Source organism: Gekko japonicus, unplaced genomic scaffold (genome assembly GCF_001447785.1).
Source record: "Gekko japonicus isolate JY-2015 unplaced genomic scaffold, Gekko_japonicus_V1.1 scaffold3511, whole genome shotgun sequence".
Lineage (NCBI taxonomy): Eukaryota > Metazoa > Chordata > Lepidosauria > Squamata > Gekkonidae > Gekko > Gekko japonicus.
Window position 1 is genome coordinate 37,685 of NW_015170999.1, and position 18,118 is coordinate 55,802.

An 18,118-nucleotide genomic window follows, 5' to 3' on the forward strand; every position below is an offset into this window, starting at 1 on the left:
GAAAAGAAAGAGGTGGGGGGGGGGGAAATTGCAAAGAGTTCAAGCCCCTCCGTGAAAGGAGCCGCTGCCGGGTGTGAAACAAGCTGGAGGGAAGCGTGGCGGGCCTCCGGAGAGACTTTCCACGCCTCTTGCTACGGCCGGAGCATTCCCTGCCTGGGAGGCAATGTGCGTGTGTGAGAGAAAGAGAGCATGCAGAACATTTCCCCCGAGTTCCCTGCGCACACATGCACCGCAGCCGAGTGACCTGGAGGAGGAGAGGAGACCCAAGGAGGGGGTGGTCCGGTGCATGCGCCTTCTTCCAGCACGGATCGCGAGATGCCCTGGGCTGGGTTAGCTGCCGGCCCCCCCTCGGCTCCCTCCCCCCAAAATCCCTAGCTACGGCGCTGCACGGAGGCCTGTTTCGGGGTAAAAGTTTAAAGGGAAGTGTTACAGCAGTTGGGCTGAAGTGGAATTCTACAGGTGGCCGCCTGTGTGCATGCCCAAACTGAGAGGAGAAGAAAAAAACACTAACGCACGCTCCTGCGTGTGGACGGCGGGGAGCGATGTGGCTATGCAGCGATCCGGAACAAGGAGGTGTGATCGCGATTCTCCAGGTTTAAAAAAACGCATTGGGACCGGAGCAATTTAAACCGCTCCTGGCATGCCGTCTGACCGCACCCATGGATACAGGTCTTGTTCGCCTGGCACTGCTCGTGATCATGCTGTTGTTAAGCTCTGCTATTTTTTTATTTATTCCCCTTATTTATATCCCACCTTTCTTCCCAATGGGAGCCTGAAGTGGCTTCCACCATTCTCCTCGCCTCTGTTTTTATCCTGTTGTTGTTGTTCAGTTGCACAGTCGAGTCCGACTCTTCACAACCCCATGGGCCAGATCTCGCCAGGCCCTCCTGTTTTCCGCCGTCCTCTGAAGTTGGCTCAACTTCATGTTCGTTGCATCTATGACACTGTCTCACCCTCTCATCCTTTGCCGTCCCCGTCTTCTTTGACCTTCAGTCTTTCCCAGCATCAGGGTCTTCTCCAGTGAGTGCTCCCTTCTCATTTGGTGGCCAAAGCATTTGAGCTTCAGTTTCATTATCTATCCTGACTATCGGGTTAAATAGAAAAGAATCAATTGCCTTGGAAGCACGGAAGCTCTACGCAGTATCCTCGACCCGCCACGCTTCCCGGTTAAGGGGGGGAAATGCTGCGCAAACAAACTTACAAAGATGACCTGACTCCGATGGTAACAAAAGAAATCCATTTTACTTACAAAATCGGCACCACCTTTTACGTGACATATTCACGTAGCGTATTCTGAACGGATTAATTTCAAAAAGGTTAACTTGCCACGGCTCCAAAAGCCCAGGTAAGAGAGAAGAATAAGAGAGGCCCTATGTAAGATGAAACACAGAAGGCGAGCAACGGCCAGAGAGGCTCAACATCTAACTGATGAGAGGGTGGGGCCGACTGCAAAGCCTGACCAGAGAAGGGCTCTTTTTGTAGCAGGAACCCCTTTGCATAATAGGCGACACACCCCTAATGTAGCCAATCCTCCAAGAGCCTACGGTAGCCCCTGTAAGAAGAGCTCTGTAAACTCTTGGAGGATTGGCTACATTAGGGGTGTGTCGCCTATTATGCAAAGGGGTTCCTGCTACAAAAAGAGCCCTTCTCTGGTCAGGCTTTGCAGTCGGCCCCACCCTCTCATCAGTTAGATGTTGAGCCTCTCTGGCCGTTGCTCGCCTTCTGTGTTTCATCTTACATAGGGCCTCTCTTCTTCTTCTCTCTCTTACCTCGACATGGAGCTGTAGCAAGTGAACCATTTTGGAAGTTGGTCTGTTCTCAATAAGTTAAATGTACCTACATGAATATGTCATGTGAGTGTGAGCCATGGGTGTCAAACTCATTTGGTATGAGGGCCAGATCTGACATAAATCCGGCTGACCACCTGGATCTACATTAACCACTACACCATGTTGGCACTCATGTCGATGGTTTTTTCACCGTTATCATTTAACACCCTGGCTTCTCGTGTGATGCGGGCTTGTGGGGAGAGGGAGGAGGAGGAGAGCCAGTTTGGTGTAGTGGTTAAGTGCACGGACTCTAATTTGGGAGAACCGGGTTTGATTCCCCACTCCTCCACTTGCACCTGCTGATGTGACCTTGGGTCAGTCACAAGCTCTGGCACAGCTGTCCTTGAAAAAGAGCAGTTTGTGTCAGAGTTCTCTCAGCCCTGCCCACCTCACAGGGTGTCTGTTGTGGGGAGGGGAAGGGAAAGGAGTTTGTAAGCCGCTCTGAGACGCCAAGTGAAGGGCGGGGTATAAATCCAATCTCTTCTTCTTCTTCTTCACTCCACTTGCAGGGTGCACTCGTCCACTGGCTGGGCCCACCTGCTCCTCCCTGCTGGCGCGAACCAATTCATTAACCCCCTCAGCCTTCTCCTCGGTTTGACTGTGCTTAAAAGCCAACAGCCCCTCAAAGTGTTCTCTGTGGCTCTCTTTGGGACCTGAAAATGAAACCTTGGCACAGCTGCGGCCAAAGACGGGCACCTCACCCGCTACTCAGGGCGGATGGCAGCGGCAGCACGGAACTGACCCGGGGGCTGGGCACACAAGCTGAGGGCTGGCTCCTTGGTGCGCTACCTACCGCCCTGGCCTTGACTCTGCTGAGGTCCTAACTGAGGCTCCTCTCTTTGTTACAGAACTCTTGAGGTCATACGCTTGGCAGCTTAGTGTCTCCTAGATCTGGAAAGGCTGAAGACCACTGGGCTAGAGAAATGCCAAGTACGTTCTTCACAGAAGAGAGCCTTTGACACTCCGGTGAGCTGGCCCCAAGGCTTGGAACCTGGGCTGCAGTTTCAGACAGATGGCTCCCCCCTCCATTAGGAGACACGGCATCTCGAAAGATTCCTACTAGGAGACTCCTCGAAAGCTAAGCAGGGTTGACTGTGATTAGTATTTGGATGGGAGACCACCAAGGAATTCCTGGGTCGCTATGCAGACAGAAAGCAATGGCAAAGCACCTCTGTTAAATCTCTTGCCTTGAAAACCCTACGGGGCTGCCATAAATTGGCTGCAACTTAATGACACTTTACACACACACACACACACACACACACACACACACACACACCCTCTAAAAGGTATTCTATGGCTTCTTTTGCCCTGACCTGGATAGCCCAGGTGAGACTGATCTCGTCAAATCTCAGAAGTAAGCAGGACCAGCCCTGGTTAATACTTGGGTGGGAGACCACCAAGGAGTACCAGGGTTGCTATGCAGAAGCAGGCAATGGCCAACCACCTCTGAACGTCTCTTGAATCGAAAACCTACGGAGTCCCTCGTACCCTGCCCCGAATTTTGTTAAGTCTTTAAGGTGCTACTGGACTCTTACTCTCTTCCACCGTCACGGGGTCCCTGTAAGTTAGTTGTGAATTGATAGCAAACAAAACAAAAACCAAAAAGGAAAAAAAGAGATACTGTTCCTATGAGCGGTGAGAGGTTTTGCTTTGAGGGAACACGGCCGAGTAGACCGTTTAGTAGAGTACGACATCCCAACAGAGAAACACCTCTACAAGTGCTATTTTAAGAGACAGGTTTTTTGGGTAGCAAAGTAGATGCAAACAATTAAGTAACACAAGCTACATGATAAAAGTACGAGGGACACTGCACACCCAGTAGGGAAATACTGCAACAAAAGAGAGAAGTAAAGATCCTCCAGGGAGTGAAATAAATGAAAACCGTTCTTAGCTTTCAAAAAATGAAAAAGGGGGGAAAAGGACTAGTACCTCTCACTTCTATAGTTGCGTTTGCTACAGGAGGGCCGTCAAATTTGAACACGCACACATATTCCCCCGAATCGTCTGCTTTGGGCTTTGGGATTCTGAAAAAGACAAGAAACAGATTAAAATAGCTAGCAGGTAACGGGGTATGGCCAGGAACTGACAACACGTCAGCTAAATTTGTAACATATCCATCATCTTTGGTCCATTCCTTTAATGAAAAACACAGAAACAGAGCTGGAAGGGATCCCAAAGTTCATCTAGTCCGACCCCCTGCACAATGCAGGAAATTCATAGCTACCTTCCCCCCCTCACTCCCCCAATGATTCTTGCACTACGCCCAAAGAGAGAATGGGCTTAGAAATACAGACTCCCCCCCCCCAAAAAAAAGACCTACATGGTTTCTCCTTCTTGCTATTTTCCACACGGCCCAATACAAGATCCGATTTCTAAAGGGGTCTGGCATAATGTTCTAACCAACAGTGCTTGATTTGAACACTGTGGAGAGCTTTCCAATGTCGGCACGCATGGACCTTCAACTAGGAAACATAAACATCCATTTTTTTAATCATTCAACCTTTCAACCTGAAAGTGCTCAGAGTGGTTATTCCTGCTCTTTCACTCATTGTTATCCAACCATAGTCGCGCTATTACAGATCCATTAAAAAAAAAAAAAGATCTCACGCACACCAAAATCGTCCTAAGACTTGAAGAAGCTGAGAGCCATACTTCAGAGGTCTGATTGAACACAACAGGGCTCATCTGCTTCCTGAAAACTCGAGATACGCCAAGATGTTCGTTTACCAGAGAGGAAGCTATGGAGAGGGCGGTGGTACAAAGAAAAGGCCTTGCCCCATGCCAAGCAAAGCAAACTTCCTCTAGAGGTGGATTTTCAAACAGAGCCTCCCCCTCCACGGGTGACAGAATACGCTTCCAAAAAGTCCAGCAGTTTAAGAGTTTGGCAGGGACCTTGAATGATGCCCAGGAAACAGGGTTGCACTTATTTGTCACTGCTGTTCATAATTTTTTTTTAACTTGAAGGAATTCTTGCTCCTGTTCGGAAATTCCAGTGCCTATGTGCCAAAGCTTGTGAGTGAATGGGGGGGGGGGCAAGGACTCCAAATTATTAAATATTGGGGGGGCCCCGGGTTTAGATGATCCATACAGGCTCCTAAATTTAAGAGCAGAAAGCATAAATGCTATCTTCAGGGCGCGTGATTCCCGTACTGCCACCAGCCAAGAGAAATAAAAGATAAAAATCACACGAGCAGGCAGGAAACTCACCAACAAGAGGTGTTATCAAGTAAGCCCTTTGAGTGGAATACAAAACACAACTAAAGGGGGGGGGAAATGAGCGACTGGTTCAATGTTTGCTTTTCCATATGGAATCTCTGGGCTACGGGGACTTTCCTATTTGGGAACCAAAGGCGACAGAGGCAAGGGAGACTTGTACAACCCCCCCCCCCCGGCCAACTTACCTCACTGAAGGACAGAGCTCAGGGGCCAAGAGTGGCTCCCCCACCCTTCTTTTTCACATGCAACTGCACTGGATGCTACAAAGACGGCACTAAAAGGAAGTCCCACTCTGTCAAAAACTTACTTGTGCTCTAGAAACATTCCGCTGTGGTCGAGGTCCGTAATCACCTTGCCATTTTTCAACCAATAGCTGCTTTTGAGGGAGCCGGGAAGGGAGGTGAGGTTGCACTGCAGGACGATGAAAGGAGGAGGATTCTGAGAGGGGATGGTGACATCCTCAGTGGCATTGATCCCCGGCTCTGGAAGAAAAGGGCACATTAAGAGGAAGAGGGCCCATCAGACTTCACCTATTGAAAAACGTCCTACCACATCACAAGCTACACGTCGGAGGAAGTCAGGGAGAGGAAGGAGAACTAACACACAGGAAGACTGCTTCACTAGCTTAGGAGAGACATCGAAAAAGTCATGCAGTAAACAGCTGGCCAGTACACACATGGAAACGTAGACCAGTCCCCCTGTAAGAAAGAAGAGGGGAGGAAAAAAAAAAGAAACAGAATCAAATACGCCACATCATCTTAACACGCTTTTGCGTTTTATTGCATCCGACGACTGAAAAGGCAGAGTTAGTGATGATACACCCAAAATGTATTTCCTTCTTGCCATTACGCTCTACCAGCATTAGGGTGTTTTTGTGCCTACTGAGGAGACGTGTCCAATCCGGCCCTCGTTCACAGATAATCAGCTAGTTTATGAAGAGTTTACGCTCTCTCGTACGCAGGCTGCCGTGGATCCAAGGCTGCAGAGACCAAACCTACAGAACACACAGGTGACGCCTAAAATGCTACCTTCTCCACTAAAACGCTTCATGGATTATTTTTCCCCAATGGAGTTTCCCAACACTTATTTTAAAAAAACCTGCCAGCAAAAGAAGTCATGCCATTAGACTGTGGTTCGTAACTTGTGAAAGACAGCGCACCCCCACAAAAAAAGGGGGAGTCGATGCCCACATTTTAGACTTTTCAAAGCATCGTGGCAGGCGAGGATAAGGCTGGACAGTCAAAAAAAGAAAAGACGTTCTAATGAGTTACAATTAAAAATGCTTCCAATCCTTGTCTGTCGCACAAGTCATCATTTAACAAAAATACCTTGGTTAAGCTGCCTGCGGATTAAGGATGGGCATTGTTCTAGGTTGCAGTTCCAAGTTCTACTTTCCAGTTGGCTACTCAGAATGCTTTGGGGTCTTTATAGAGAACACTGAGCTGGTGAAAGTCATTTAACCACCTATTTCTCTCTGTTACCGAAGGAAAGGATAAAAGGGCAGAACGGCAAGCTCTACAGCAGAGAACGGCAACTTAATACCAAATGCTTCAGAAGGGGGGGGGATTCTGGATAACCCCCCCTTACCTAATGAGCAAATCTGCACAATTTTAATAATGAGCTCGGTTTCAGAGCCCTTTGTGTCAGTCACTTGAGATTGCATGGGTGAATCTAGAGATGGCAATTAAGTAATTGGTGGATTTCTCCGCCATCGGAGACTGAAATGAAAGCTTATGACTCTCTGTGGGGATATCAGTTGACCTTTGCATGCCTGATGAGCAAGACCTCCATAGCTGGATGGAAGAAAGGTCGTCAGGGTGAGCAGAAAACCCCTCGGGATTAAGGATGCTAGGGCATTTTCTTGTACGTTGCAGGGAACAGGAAGCTTACACAAAGTGAGGCAGTTTCCCCAATAGCTTACTCTCAATTTGTTTCCATCCCCTCCCCCCCCCCCCCAATTTTTAAAATGAACATGATGCGCAAAATTCTGGGTTTAACCTGGACGGCTCCAGTAAGACCCACTGACAGTACTTGGGGAGGGGAAATACCACACAATTTTAACACAGCCTGAAGACCTATCATGAAGACTTAATAAAGGAGAATGTCAAAATAAAGTATCAAACAGGAAGAGGAGAAAAAAAAAGAGAAATGTCATGGATGGTGATTGTTTGGATGTCGAGCATTCAACAAACAATTCCAGTACTGCTGTACACTGAGAAATGCAACTGGTTTCATGGCTATTAGTTCTCTGGCATTGCCTTCTGACGCCCATACAGGACTTCCTCCCTTTCCTCTTCTCTCCTTCAAAGACTGACCTGGTAAATAGCATGGAGCGTGCATTCAACAGTGGGAGGGCTTCTAATGTCCTGGCCCCACTGGTGGACCTCCTGATGGCACTGGTATTTCTGGCCACTGTGTGATACAGAGTGTTGGGACTGGATGGGCCTTTGGCCTGATCCAACATTGGCGTCTCTTATGTTCTTATTCAACCATTTTCATGGCTTTTGCATTTACATGGCACTTTCAGCATCCTCTTCCCCCCTCCCCTCACCATCTATATATCTCTGGCCAGTTTCTTCATACCCTCCATGCATCTGCCGAAGAGAGCTGTGTTTCTCGAAAGCTTAGGCTACAATAAGATTATTGTTAAAGGTGCTACTGGGCTTTTTACATTCGTATACCATTTCTGAATCTGAGGCCTTACTTTGCAGCTAGATTGGCTCCAAAATTCAACAAATAGCTACTGTGGCGTGGGAGCTCTGGCTCTCGAGGAGACCACGATGACTGAAGTCTTCTTTCCCAAGCCTCCTCTGGACCCGGCAGCCATTGCTACTCCGTGCATAATTGTATCTTACATCCTACTGAATGCACCAAAGTTTATCTCAGCATGCCATGCTGCAAAGAAAATGTGCATGCGTAAGGGCCACGGGATTAAGCTTTTTTAAAAAGGGGGATTTTGTAAAAAGCTGACCAAATTTTAAGGATGAAGATCTACCATTAAGAATTTCTTCCTGTGATACAACACACAAAGCCATACCGTTGTGTGAAGAAGGTTGGTTAAGAACGTCAACAAGCAGTGTGAGAATTTTTTTGCAAACTGGGATGTCACTCTGACCAGTCATAATTGTCTTCTGGTCAAGAGTATTACATTCAGTGTGGAAAATCAGTCTTCGTTTCCCACTCAGCTCTGAAGTGGACGTTTGCGTGTAATCTTCAGAGAGCAGAAAAAGATGGCAGGGCATGCCCCATTTGCTTAAGCAGGAAGGGGTTCTTCCACACCCTTCTCTACCTTGACCTCCTCTGTCAACCAGTTCAAGGTGCTGGTTTGGACCTTTAAAGCCTTCCGCGGCTTGAGACCAGGATATCGGAAGGACTGCCTTCTCCCATATGTTCCTGCCTGAGAATGAATGTCACAGTGAGAGGCCCTCTTGACTTCCCGTCAAAGAAGCTCATCCGGTGAGTACTAAATAGAAGGCCTTCTCGGTGTCAGCTCCAGGATTATGGAGGCTCCCCTCACTTTAGCAGGCAGCTGAAGCCGGTTTTATTCAGGGCCTCATTGGATTAAGCATTCCCAAATTGTGATTTTAAATTCTGGTTCTATGATTTCTTTAAAAAAATGTAACCTATTTTATGTATTTTATTAATATCGCAAGCTGCTTTGAGCTTCGTAAGGCAGCTAATAAATGTTTTTAATAAACGGGCATGGAGGCTTTTTCATCCCCTGTACCAGATGGAGCAGAGGTCCATCAGTGGCTACTAGCCACAAGCAAGGCTCCCTCTAAGCTGTGGAGTCCTGTGAGCAAAAATTCTACTTGGTGAGCTCCTGGCATTAAAGTTGTGAACGAGCGATTTGGCTGCTGCATGAATTAGTTTGCTCTGGAGCCCTCCTTCCTGAGCTAAGACAAAAATCTGTGAGCCGGAGGCTAAAAAACTGTGAGCTAGCTCACACTAACTCAGCGTAGAGGGAACACTGGCCACAAGGTATAGACAGGAACTCTCAGTCTGGAGCAAGTGATGCTCTGCATTCTTGGTGCGGGGGGGGAACAGTGGGAGGGCTTCTAGTGTCCTGGCCCCACTGGTGAACCTCCTGATGGCACCTGGTATTCTTGGCCACTGTGTGATACAGAGTGTTGGACTGGATGGGCCATTGGTCTGATCCAACACTGGCTTCTCTTATGTTCTTATGCCAGACCCTACAGGCACCCCCTGAAATAAGCCCTGGTCAAAGGACACAAGTTCTTAAGGGCCTTGAGGAAGAACTCCGCCACATTTTAAGCCCTCCTGCTGTAACTAAAAGCACCCACTCCTCAGTCTACGCAGCACTACGCCACCCAATGCAACTGAGAAGCTTATCAGGCTAGGAAACCAGATTCTACTTCATAATTATTAAACTCAGAATCAGGGGCAAATGCTTCTTTACACAGCAGTCTGTCCTGCTACTTAGGGTCTTAGGAAAACACCATATTCTGGTTTTTCCATTTGAGAAACATACTGTATCGGTGATGAAGGAGGGCATCCGTCTAACAGAGGATTAAAAGAGGAAGTTCCCAGGACCGATTTAGTCTTAGTCTAAGAGAACTAATATTATATTTTTCTAAATGGTCAGACAGCTCTGATGGAAGGAGCTATGCTTTTTGTCCCTATGGAGCCTGAACACCAGGAAAAATGTCACACTCAACTGAAGACAGAAACACGACATTGGCAGCTAGATTTCCCCCCCTTCATTCCAGTCCTGATGAGCCAGTACCTTTGGGCTGAAGGCTAGCAAATTCACCTTCCCCACAAGCTTCAGCTGATCAGGTCTCTTATATACGGTACAGATGCAGAGTGATAAGGGGGGGAAGTTAAAAGGGAGAGGGTATACTAGATAAAAAGGCACTTGGTAAACCCGCTACATGCATGACAAGGCAGGGCTTCAACATTTTTCCAAGGAGGACAGAACCAGGTTATCCTGATGGGAGAAACTGTGCACAAGAATTATTTCCTTGGCTGGAAAAGCAAGAGATCTGACGGAGAAGGGTGGGAAGAGAGGAAGCCACGAGACCTTCAGGAGGCAGCAGAGGCAGCGGTGCACGTTGTACAGATCTAGAAGGACCAGGCTGCCACGTGATGCTGGAGACCGGCTGTGCCCTTTGCAGTCTCATTCCCTGGATTTCGAAAGCCCCTAATTACCATTAAAAGTCACTCGCGCCAAGTTAATTTCAGGACAAGAATGGAGGCAGAGCGGCCAGTAATGGAAACCCAGAACACAACCACCAAGCGGGGCTTTTAATATCCGTGTCATCAGGTTTATTCTGTTTGCGTTTCCATGAACGCACTCGATTCCGTCTTCCTCCTGCATGCAGATTCTCTGACCTAGTACAGCAGGCTGGCCTCTCTTTGCTAACACCGCTTCCCAACAGTAGACAATGCATACTTTTAAAAACTACATTAATCCTATGCTCACCTGGTTTATGCAAACTATACACAACACCCGTTTCCAAAATTCTGTTGGGCAGAACCCCAGCGAATCAGAAGTCTCGCTACAAGGAGGTTAGAACAAAGTTTGGGTCCAGTGGCACCTTTAAGATGAACAAAGTTTAATTCTGCGTATAAGCTTTCGTGTGCATGCAACACTTCTTCAGATACACTCAAGAACTGTGCACACGAAAGCGTATACGCAGAACTAAACTTTGTCGGTCTTAAAGGTGCCACTGGACTCACACTTTGTTCTATTGCTTCAGACAAACATGGTTACCTAACCTGAGGAAGACAGCCAGTGTGCCACTCGTTGTTTGGCTGGTATAATCTTCAAGACTCCGTACCAGAGAACAACGGCCACGGGACTGGCTGAGAGGAAGCCGCTACCAATGGGGCATCACCCACTGGGTGTTTGCAGTCAGCCGAGCCCCTATGAGAACCTAGTGAGACGCACTGTATGGCTCACCTTTTTGCCCAGTTCCTCTTCTTGCCATCCTATACTGTCCCTCATCCTAGCGGCATTTGCTTCCAGCACCTTGGCACTTACTTACCCCACCCTCAATCTCTTTCCCAGGCTCCCTCATCCGGGAAGAAGGGACTTGTCTTTTCTCTTGCAGTTTACTTCCAGAGGAGCCATGTACAGCGATGCGGCTGAATGAGCTACCTGAGACTTCTGCTCCCCTACCCCGATACTCAGTCCCTCGGCCCACAACGAATCAGATGGGCTGCTTGAAAGACTGAAGACCGGACGAACATTAAGGCAACAGGTGGCCGCGAGGCGCCCTCTGAGCTGAAAGCATGTGACGGGAAGTCAAGTGACATCACAGATGCGACACCAGCCGTGCAAAAGGAAGAGCAAGGGCCAGAGTTATGACCTCACCAACGGGAGGGGGCGGGGCTCTGTGCTGATAGCACGTGCGTGAGGTTGAAGGATCAGCTTGCAGGACTGGGGGCGGGGGAGGTAAGAGAGAAGGCAAGGCAGGTGTTCCATCCCAAAACTTCTCTGTGCTATACGAGAAGAACCAAAGGAGAACTTGGAACTGCAACCTAGAATGACATTATGTCGGCTGAGCTGCACCTGCACTTTTTGATAGGACACCGCCATACTTAAATAGTGTTAACTGGTTTTAACTGTGTTTATTGTTGCACTGAGTTGAGTTATTTTATATATGTACCTGTGTTGGTTTCATAATTGCATGTAAGCCGCCCTGAGCCACTTCGGCAGGAGGGCGGAACAGAAGTCAAATAAATAAATAAATAAATAAAATTCCTGAGTGGCATTGGCTCATCCACCTGCCGCTCTTCTCAGGGTGTTGGAGAGAGAGAGAGAGACAGGCAGGGAACACAGTACCCTTGTCCTCTGTGTGCATGTGTGTGTATATACTACTAGCAGGCCCTCACAAAAAGCAGCAAAAAATGGTGGCCTTATAATCCTAACCATGGAGGCATAAGAGAAGGGAAGGGAAGACGAGGCAGCCTTTGGAACATTGGTCCCTGCGCCCTGACTGTATGTTCATCTAAGCAGCTTCACATGAACACTATGCCCTTCCGACACCACATCCTTCTGCCACGACATTTTCCCATGGATACGCACTGATGCGGCACCACTTACCTCCTCCCCAATGGCTGCCTTTCCACATATGACCACTCCATATAGTCCTTGTACCCGCCCACGCACTGTGTCACTCTGCCCCTAGGCAAACCTCAGTGTTGAAAAACCATCTAACTTTTGTTATTTTTAATGCATAAAACTTCTTTGTAGGACCGTGACTCTTCTAGGCCTGATCCATCTTTGTTTTTTTTTTAACGCTGCAGCTCGTACTTTCCCAGGACGGCTGACATTACGGTGTTTGCGAACCAGTTGTATTACCACATCCTTCTGCCACGACATTTTCCCACGGATACGCACTGATACGGCACCACTCACCTCCTCCCCAATGGCTGCATTTCCACGTATAACCATATAGTCCTTGTACCCGCCCACGCGCTGTGTCACTCTGCCCCTGGGCAAACCTCAGTGTTGAAAAACCATCTAACTTTTGTTATTTTTAATGCATAAAACTTCTTTGTAGGACCGTGACTCTTCTAGGCCTGATCCATCTTTGGGTTTTTTTTTAACGTGACAACAGGTCCTCTGCAGCTCGTACTTTCCCAGGACAGCTGACATTACGGTGTTTGTGAACCAGTTGTATTAAAGGCAGTAAATGAAAAAAGCAAAAACTCAGAGGATCAGGAAAAAGAAACCAGACATTAGCAAAGTTGAGCAGAATAGGATCAGTGGTAGAGGTTAAGCAAAAAGGGGGTGTGTGTTTCTCCTTGGGAGGTGGTGGATGCTCCTTCGCTGGACGCTTTCAAGCGGAGGCTGGACGACCATCTTTCGGGTATGTTGTAGGGCTATCTTTCGGCTGTGCTCCTGCAGAGTGCAGGGGGATCGACTAGATGACCTGAAAGGTCCCTTCCAGCTCTACCATTCTATGATTCATTAGACACCTATAGGCATTGATAAGACAGCAGATTAAATACCATCTTGGCTTTGCTCTCTCACAACGTTGTAGTAAAGAAAGAGGCTGGATATTTCTGGAAAGCACGTAAAGGGTTATTTTGCTAAGCTCTGGTGGGCTACGGGAGTAGTTTTCGTTCTTGGGCCCAGAGAACAGTCTTTCTCCCCAACAAAGTTCAGGTGAAAATACTCATGGTTGGAAGAACCACGTCTCTGGTGCACACACACCGTTCTGCAAATCCTAGTTTAGGCCTGGACTATATTTCAGGTTGGCTTGGGCAAGTCATTGTCTTGGCCCACGTACCACAACACTAGACTAGGATCTATAAAGATACACCTTACTGACTTGGGGAGGGAGACCCTTCTTTGAAAACGACCAGCAAAGATTATTTTTTTATTACATTGCATTTATTGATCACCTAATCCGGGGGTGTTGAACTGATTTGTTATGAGGGCTGGGTCTGACATAAATGAGACCTTGTTGGGCCAGTCCACGTGTGTCATAAAATGTAATGCCAGGTAGCAGAGATATAAACTTTATAGGCCTGATAGGAGCCCTCCAGGGGGCTGATCTGGCCCCCGGGCCGCATGTTTGACACCCCTGACCTAATCTCTATGCTTGTCAACCTACAGCGATTCCTAGGAAAGCCAAGTGGCAGCCCTCTAATCCAGTCCCTCTGACATACAACTGAAAGCTATACAGGCACGAATCGACTTTGTATATTTATGCCACTTAGAAAGACAAATGTATGACCTTAAGGAGGGGGGGAGGAAGAGAGCTAGTCTTAAAAAAAAAAAGATCACATGCAACAGATTCCGAAGAGGGAAGGGTTTGCACAGAAGTTTGTGAACTCAAAACCGTGTGAAGGAGGAAGGCATTCCAATGAGATCCCAAACCAAAGGAGAAATAATAATTAAAAGGTTAGATCAGGGAAACAGAACAAAAGAGAAAGGCACTCATGGAAGAGCCAGCGTTAGGAGAGCAGGAAGCCTATTAAACGAAAAGTGAAAAAGAGGGAGGCCATGAAAAGTTCAATACTGGGCTCGTTTTTTTGTTTTTTTTTCATGGAGGAACTAAAGGACCGTCCCCAGAGATACTCCCCAGTGCTTTGATCCTAGGAAGGAGGAGAGACACAGTAAAAACAAAAAGAAGAAGGCAGCAAACAGTTAAAGCACCACAACCAGAGGAAAAGTCAAGGGTCCAAAATCAAAAACAAAAAACAACCGGGGGGAGGGGGGGTCATACCAAAGGAGGGGTCACAAGAAGGGAGGTTTGGGAGGGGGGTCACTGGACTGCCTCTAGATACTACAGTACTACCACTGTAGGGTGCTGGACTCACTCTGAAGGACGCTTATGGTAGCCTGGGCCCGTATCCACGTTATGGCAGGGTTCTGCCTCAAGTCATTCCTTCTGGGATCGTTGCTGGCCCTGCACTCGTAAGTCCCAGAGTCTTCCAAGGTAAGGCGGACAATTCTCAGCACGCTCACGCCGTTCACCCCGTAGGCAGTGTTAATGGTGACACGGCGCTTCCGAGCGCCGTCCCATAGCTGTTTGAAAGATTCAGCCCGGTTGACTTCAGCATACCACCACTGGATCTCTGGAGTGGGGTTCCCAACCACGTCACAGTACAGCTCAAAGGCGTCCCCCGTGAGTTTAGTTTCTGACATGGGCGACTTGACAAACCCGGCTAGAGGGAGGGGCAGCAGAAATGCAGTGACAGAGCGGCAGAAAAGAACAAATCTTATAGAGAAGAAAGCAAATGAGCGGCAGAAAACAGAGAGACATGCCCATCTACAATAACAGCTATTGCATTTCAGAAAAGAAAAGAAAAAGAATAGAGATAGAGCTTAGAACCTGCTTGAGTTAGACGACTGCATTTATCAGTTTCCCATAATCCCAGGTAATAAACCATCTCTAGAAGATACATATGCTTCGTCTCAAAGTTCCTCCAAAATATAGTACCCATGATATACAAGATTTGGGACCAACTGAGACTTTAACCTTAATTCCTTTGGTTACACACATTTTTCCATATGTCTTTTCAGGGCTAACACCAATCCAGGAAAAACCTTCAGTAAACAGTGGTCCACTATGAATCTGCCTTAACCCCATCTTTATTTCAAGTTGTAAGAAATTCGTGCAGAAATTCGTGCAAGAAATTTCGTGCAGCAGTCAACAGCGCAAGCATCTTGGAATTCCTTCTAGCACTAAGATTATCCCCTTACATTTAAGGTATCAGTTGGTTCTGAGGCTGCCTAAAAACTAGACAGGTTGTCATATTACCATCACATTACACACGAGCACACAGAGCATGTCTGTAACATTAGATAAGCTACCCTCAGTACTGTGCTTCAACAATTCTCCTTTGTCCTCAACAGTGAACATATATTCAGCTTCCTTCAACAGTGGAAATAAAATGGATCTGGACACAGCAAACGGTAACAAGCATCAATCGTCCACAGTTCTAGGCACACAAGAAAGTCTTAAGCCCCGTCATGATTCCTCTCACTGACCAGGTGCGGAGAATGTAGCTTTGGCATTTTAATTAGAGAGAATAAAAATCGCTGGTGTTCAGCATACCATATCACCTTCAGTTCCAAGAGAGGGGCTTTGTTTTGCTCTGGAGTTCAACAGGAACACACGAAATGGAATCCAATCAGTTTAAACATCCGAGAGTAGATTTGACATACCACCACTACTCAGAAAATACTTTCACCAGACATATACAACTTTGTTGCGGCAGAGGGGTAGGGGCAGACCAAAGCCCCAACTTCAAAACCCATTGCCGCGGAAACTTATCTTTTGCCTTTGCGCTTGGCAACTGGGGACAGAGGAGTAGGCGGTACCATTTTACATCCCTGCTTCTGGATGTAATGTTGTACTTATGGTGCCACACCTTTTGTCAGGGCAACTAACTGCCCCTGAATAGCTGCAGGACAGGCACAATTCAGACAAGCAAAGCTCATCATGGCAAGAATTAGCAACTGTGTGATAGAAAAGTGAAAGAAACCCTTCCGCCTGCACAAGACCACCCGTTTCCAACCACACAAAAGGCGGCTTCTTCCCCCCGCCCCCAGAAAGGAGACTTGAATTTTTATGAACACCAAGGCACTGTTACTAGATCCAAAAATAAACAGTTTTAATTAAAGCTGCAATCCTAGACAAGCACTTAATTGGGATGCAAGTCCCACCAGATTCAGTTTTACTTACTTCCCAGCAAACATGTTTAGGATCCGGGTGTTAGCATCAAATCTACAGATGTTTCTGTTTGGGAGGGTTAAGCGTGCAGGGCGGAACTCGCCCTTTTAGGCTGTGCTTCACCCCCTGCGGATGAAGTTAACTTATGTAAGAGCACGCAAATGGATAACTGTTTTATAGTACACTGGTCTTTATTCCTTTATGCTTTGGAATAGCAGATTCCAGGATGCTGTTAAGACCATATGGTTTCCTTAATACAAAACTTGTAGGATTTTCTTCTGATGAGAAAGGAACCCTGCGGTTAAAGTCAGTCCGCTGCCAAAACGTAATTGCATTCTCAGATATTCTAGTGCACATTTTTTTATCTATCTGCATACAGTCAGAGGGGCAACTGAAGAGAAGGAGAGAGAGAAGATTGGATTTATACCCCGCCCTTCACCACCCGAAAGAGTCTCAGAGCAGCTTACCATCCCTTTCCCTTCCCCTCCCCACAACTGACACCCTGTGAGGCAGGTGGGGCTGAGAAAGCTCTGAGAGAACTGCTCTTTCCAGAACAGCTCTGAAAGAACTTGTGACTGACCCAAGGTCACACCAGCAGCTGCATGCGGAGGAGTGGGAAATCAAACCCAGTTCTCCCAGATTAGAGTCCGTGTTCCTAACCGCTACACCAAACTGTGCTCTGGCTTCTACCATACTGAAATAAAATTTCAGAACGAGTATGGAAAAGAGCTGTTAATGTTAAGACCCACCCTGGAGGTTTGGCCAGATTCCAAGCACAGAGCACCGAAACTACCATTATGAAGGACGCAAATGATCCTAACATTAGGACATAATGCAGCTCAGCTTACACTTTCCACCTCAGCTAGTTGCGGGGCCGACATATTCCAGCCTTCATAAATTAATAACGTGACCTATTAGGACATCAGCTCACCAAGAGCTCTTCCAGGATCGCATTAGTGCTACAGAAATATAATACAGGCCTGTTACGCCGTGCTGTCCTGCTGAGCCAACCTGTTCTCTAGAAGCTGCTGAAATATGCATAGCCTTGATTAAAAATACAAAAATGATCCCCCCCACCCCCCGCTCTTTGCTTCTCTCGCTACTGAGAAGGTACTGGCTGCTCCATGCACTGGGGAACCAAACCATTAAATGGAGGCGGGAGGTGGGTGCACTTCAGTCTTTGGCCCTAAACCTTTAAGGATATTTGGTAACTAGCTCAACCACAATGGATAGTTTTAGATAAAGGATTAATGTTAACGCAACTGCAACGTAACACTAAACAAATGGACACTGTTATTTAATATTAAGCTGGGGGGGGAACCTTAAAGAAACTTTTATCTGTATTGACTAATATCACATATAGAACTACTGGCTATATTTGACTTACTGAGGGGGCAGAATGAGCCTCCTGGGTGCCCTTTTCAGACTGACATGTGTGGAAGAAACGGCAAACACTCTGACCGAATATTTATAAAACTGATGAACTGGGGTTCGTGTTCTTTTGCCCCTTCTACTGTTGAAGCACAGCTGGGGTAATGTCATGAGCATCCACTACAAGGACTCTCAATATCTCATGTGGTTTTTCCATCTCCCTCCCCAAAAAGCTGCCGAAATTCAAAGAAGGGCAGAACACAGCAACCCAACTATTCAAGATGGATTTCTGTCATCCGAGAAACCTTTGGGAAGGGCCCATGGCTCTGGTAGAGCACTTGCTTGGCATGCAGAAGGTCCCAGCCATCTCCAGTTGAAAGGACCAGGCAGTAGATGATGTGAAAGACCTCAGCTTGAGACCCTGGAGAGCCACTGCCAGTCAGAGTAGACAATATCGATCATGATGGACCAGTGGTCTGACGGAGCAGAAGGCAACTTCATGTGTTCTTTTGACATCGTTGGCTGATACAATGAATGGGT

General features: G+C 47.3%; 1 protein-coding gene across 2 annotated transcripts in view; it reads right to left on the bottom strand.

The window, feature by feature from the left end:
• The window catches only part of NPTN (neuroplastin), a 71,100-nt gene that overhangs the window by 34,389 nt on the left and 18,593 nt on the right, over nucleotides 1–18,118 (bottom strand). For both annotated transcript variants that reach the window (XM_015419008.1, XM_015419007.1), the window contains exons 2-4: nucleotides 14,349–14,696; nucleotides 5,356–5,530; nucleotides 3,762–3,856 (exon numbers count right to left, since the gene is read on the bottom strand). In XM_015419008.1, coding sequence (XP_015274494.1) covers nucleotides 3,762–3,856; nucleotides 5,356–5,530; nucleotides 14,349–14,696 — 618 coding nt within the window. The remainder of the gene's footprint in view (nucleotides 1–3,761; nucleotides 3,857–5,355; nucleotides 5,531–14,348; nucleotides 14,697–18,118) is intronic.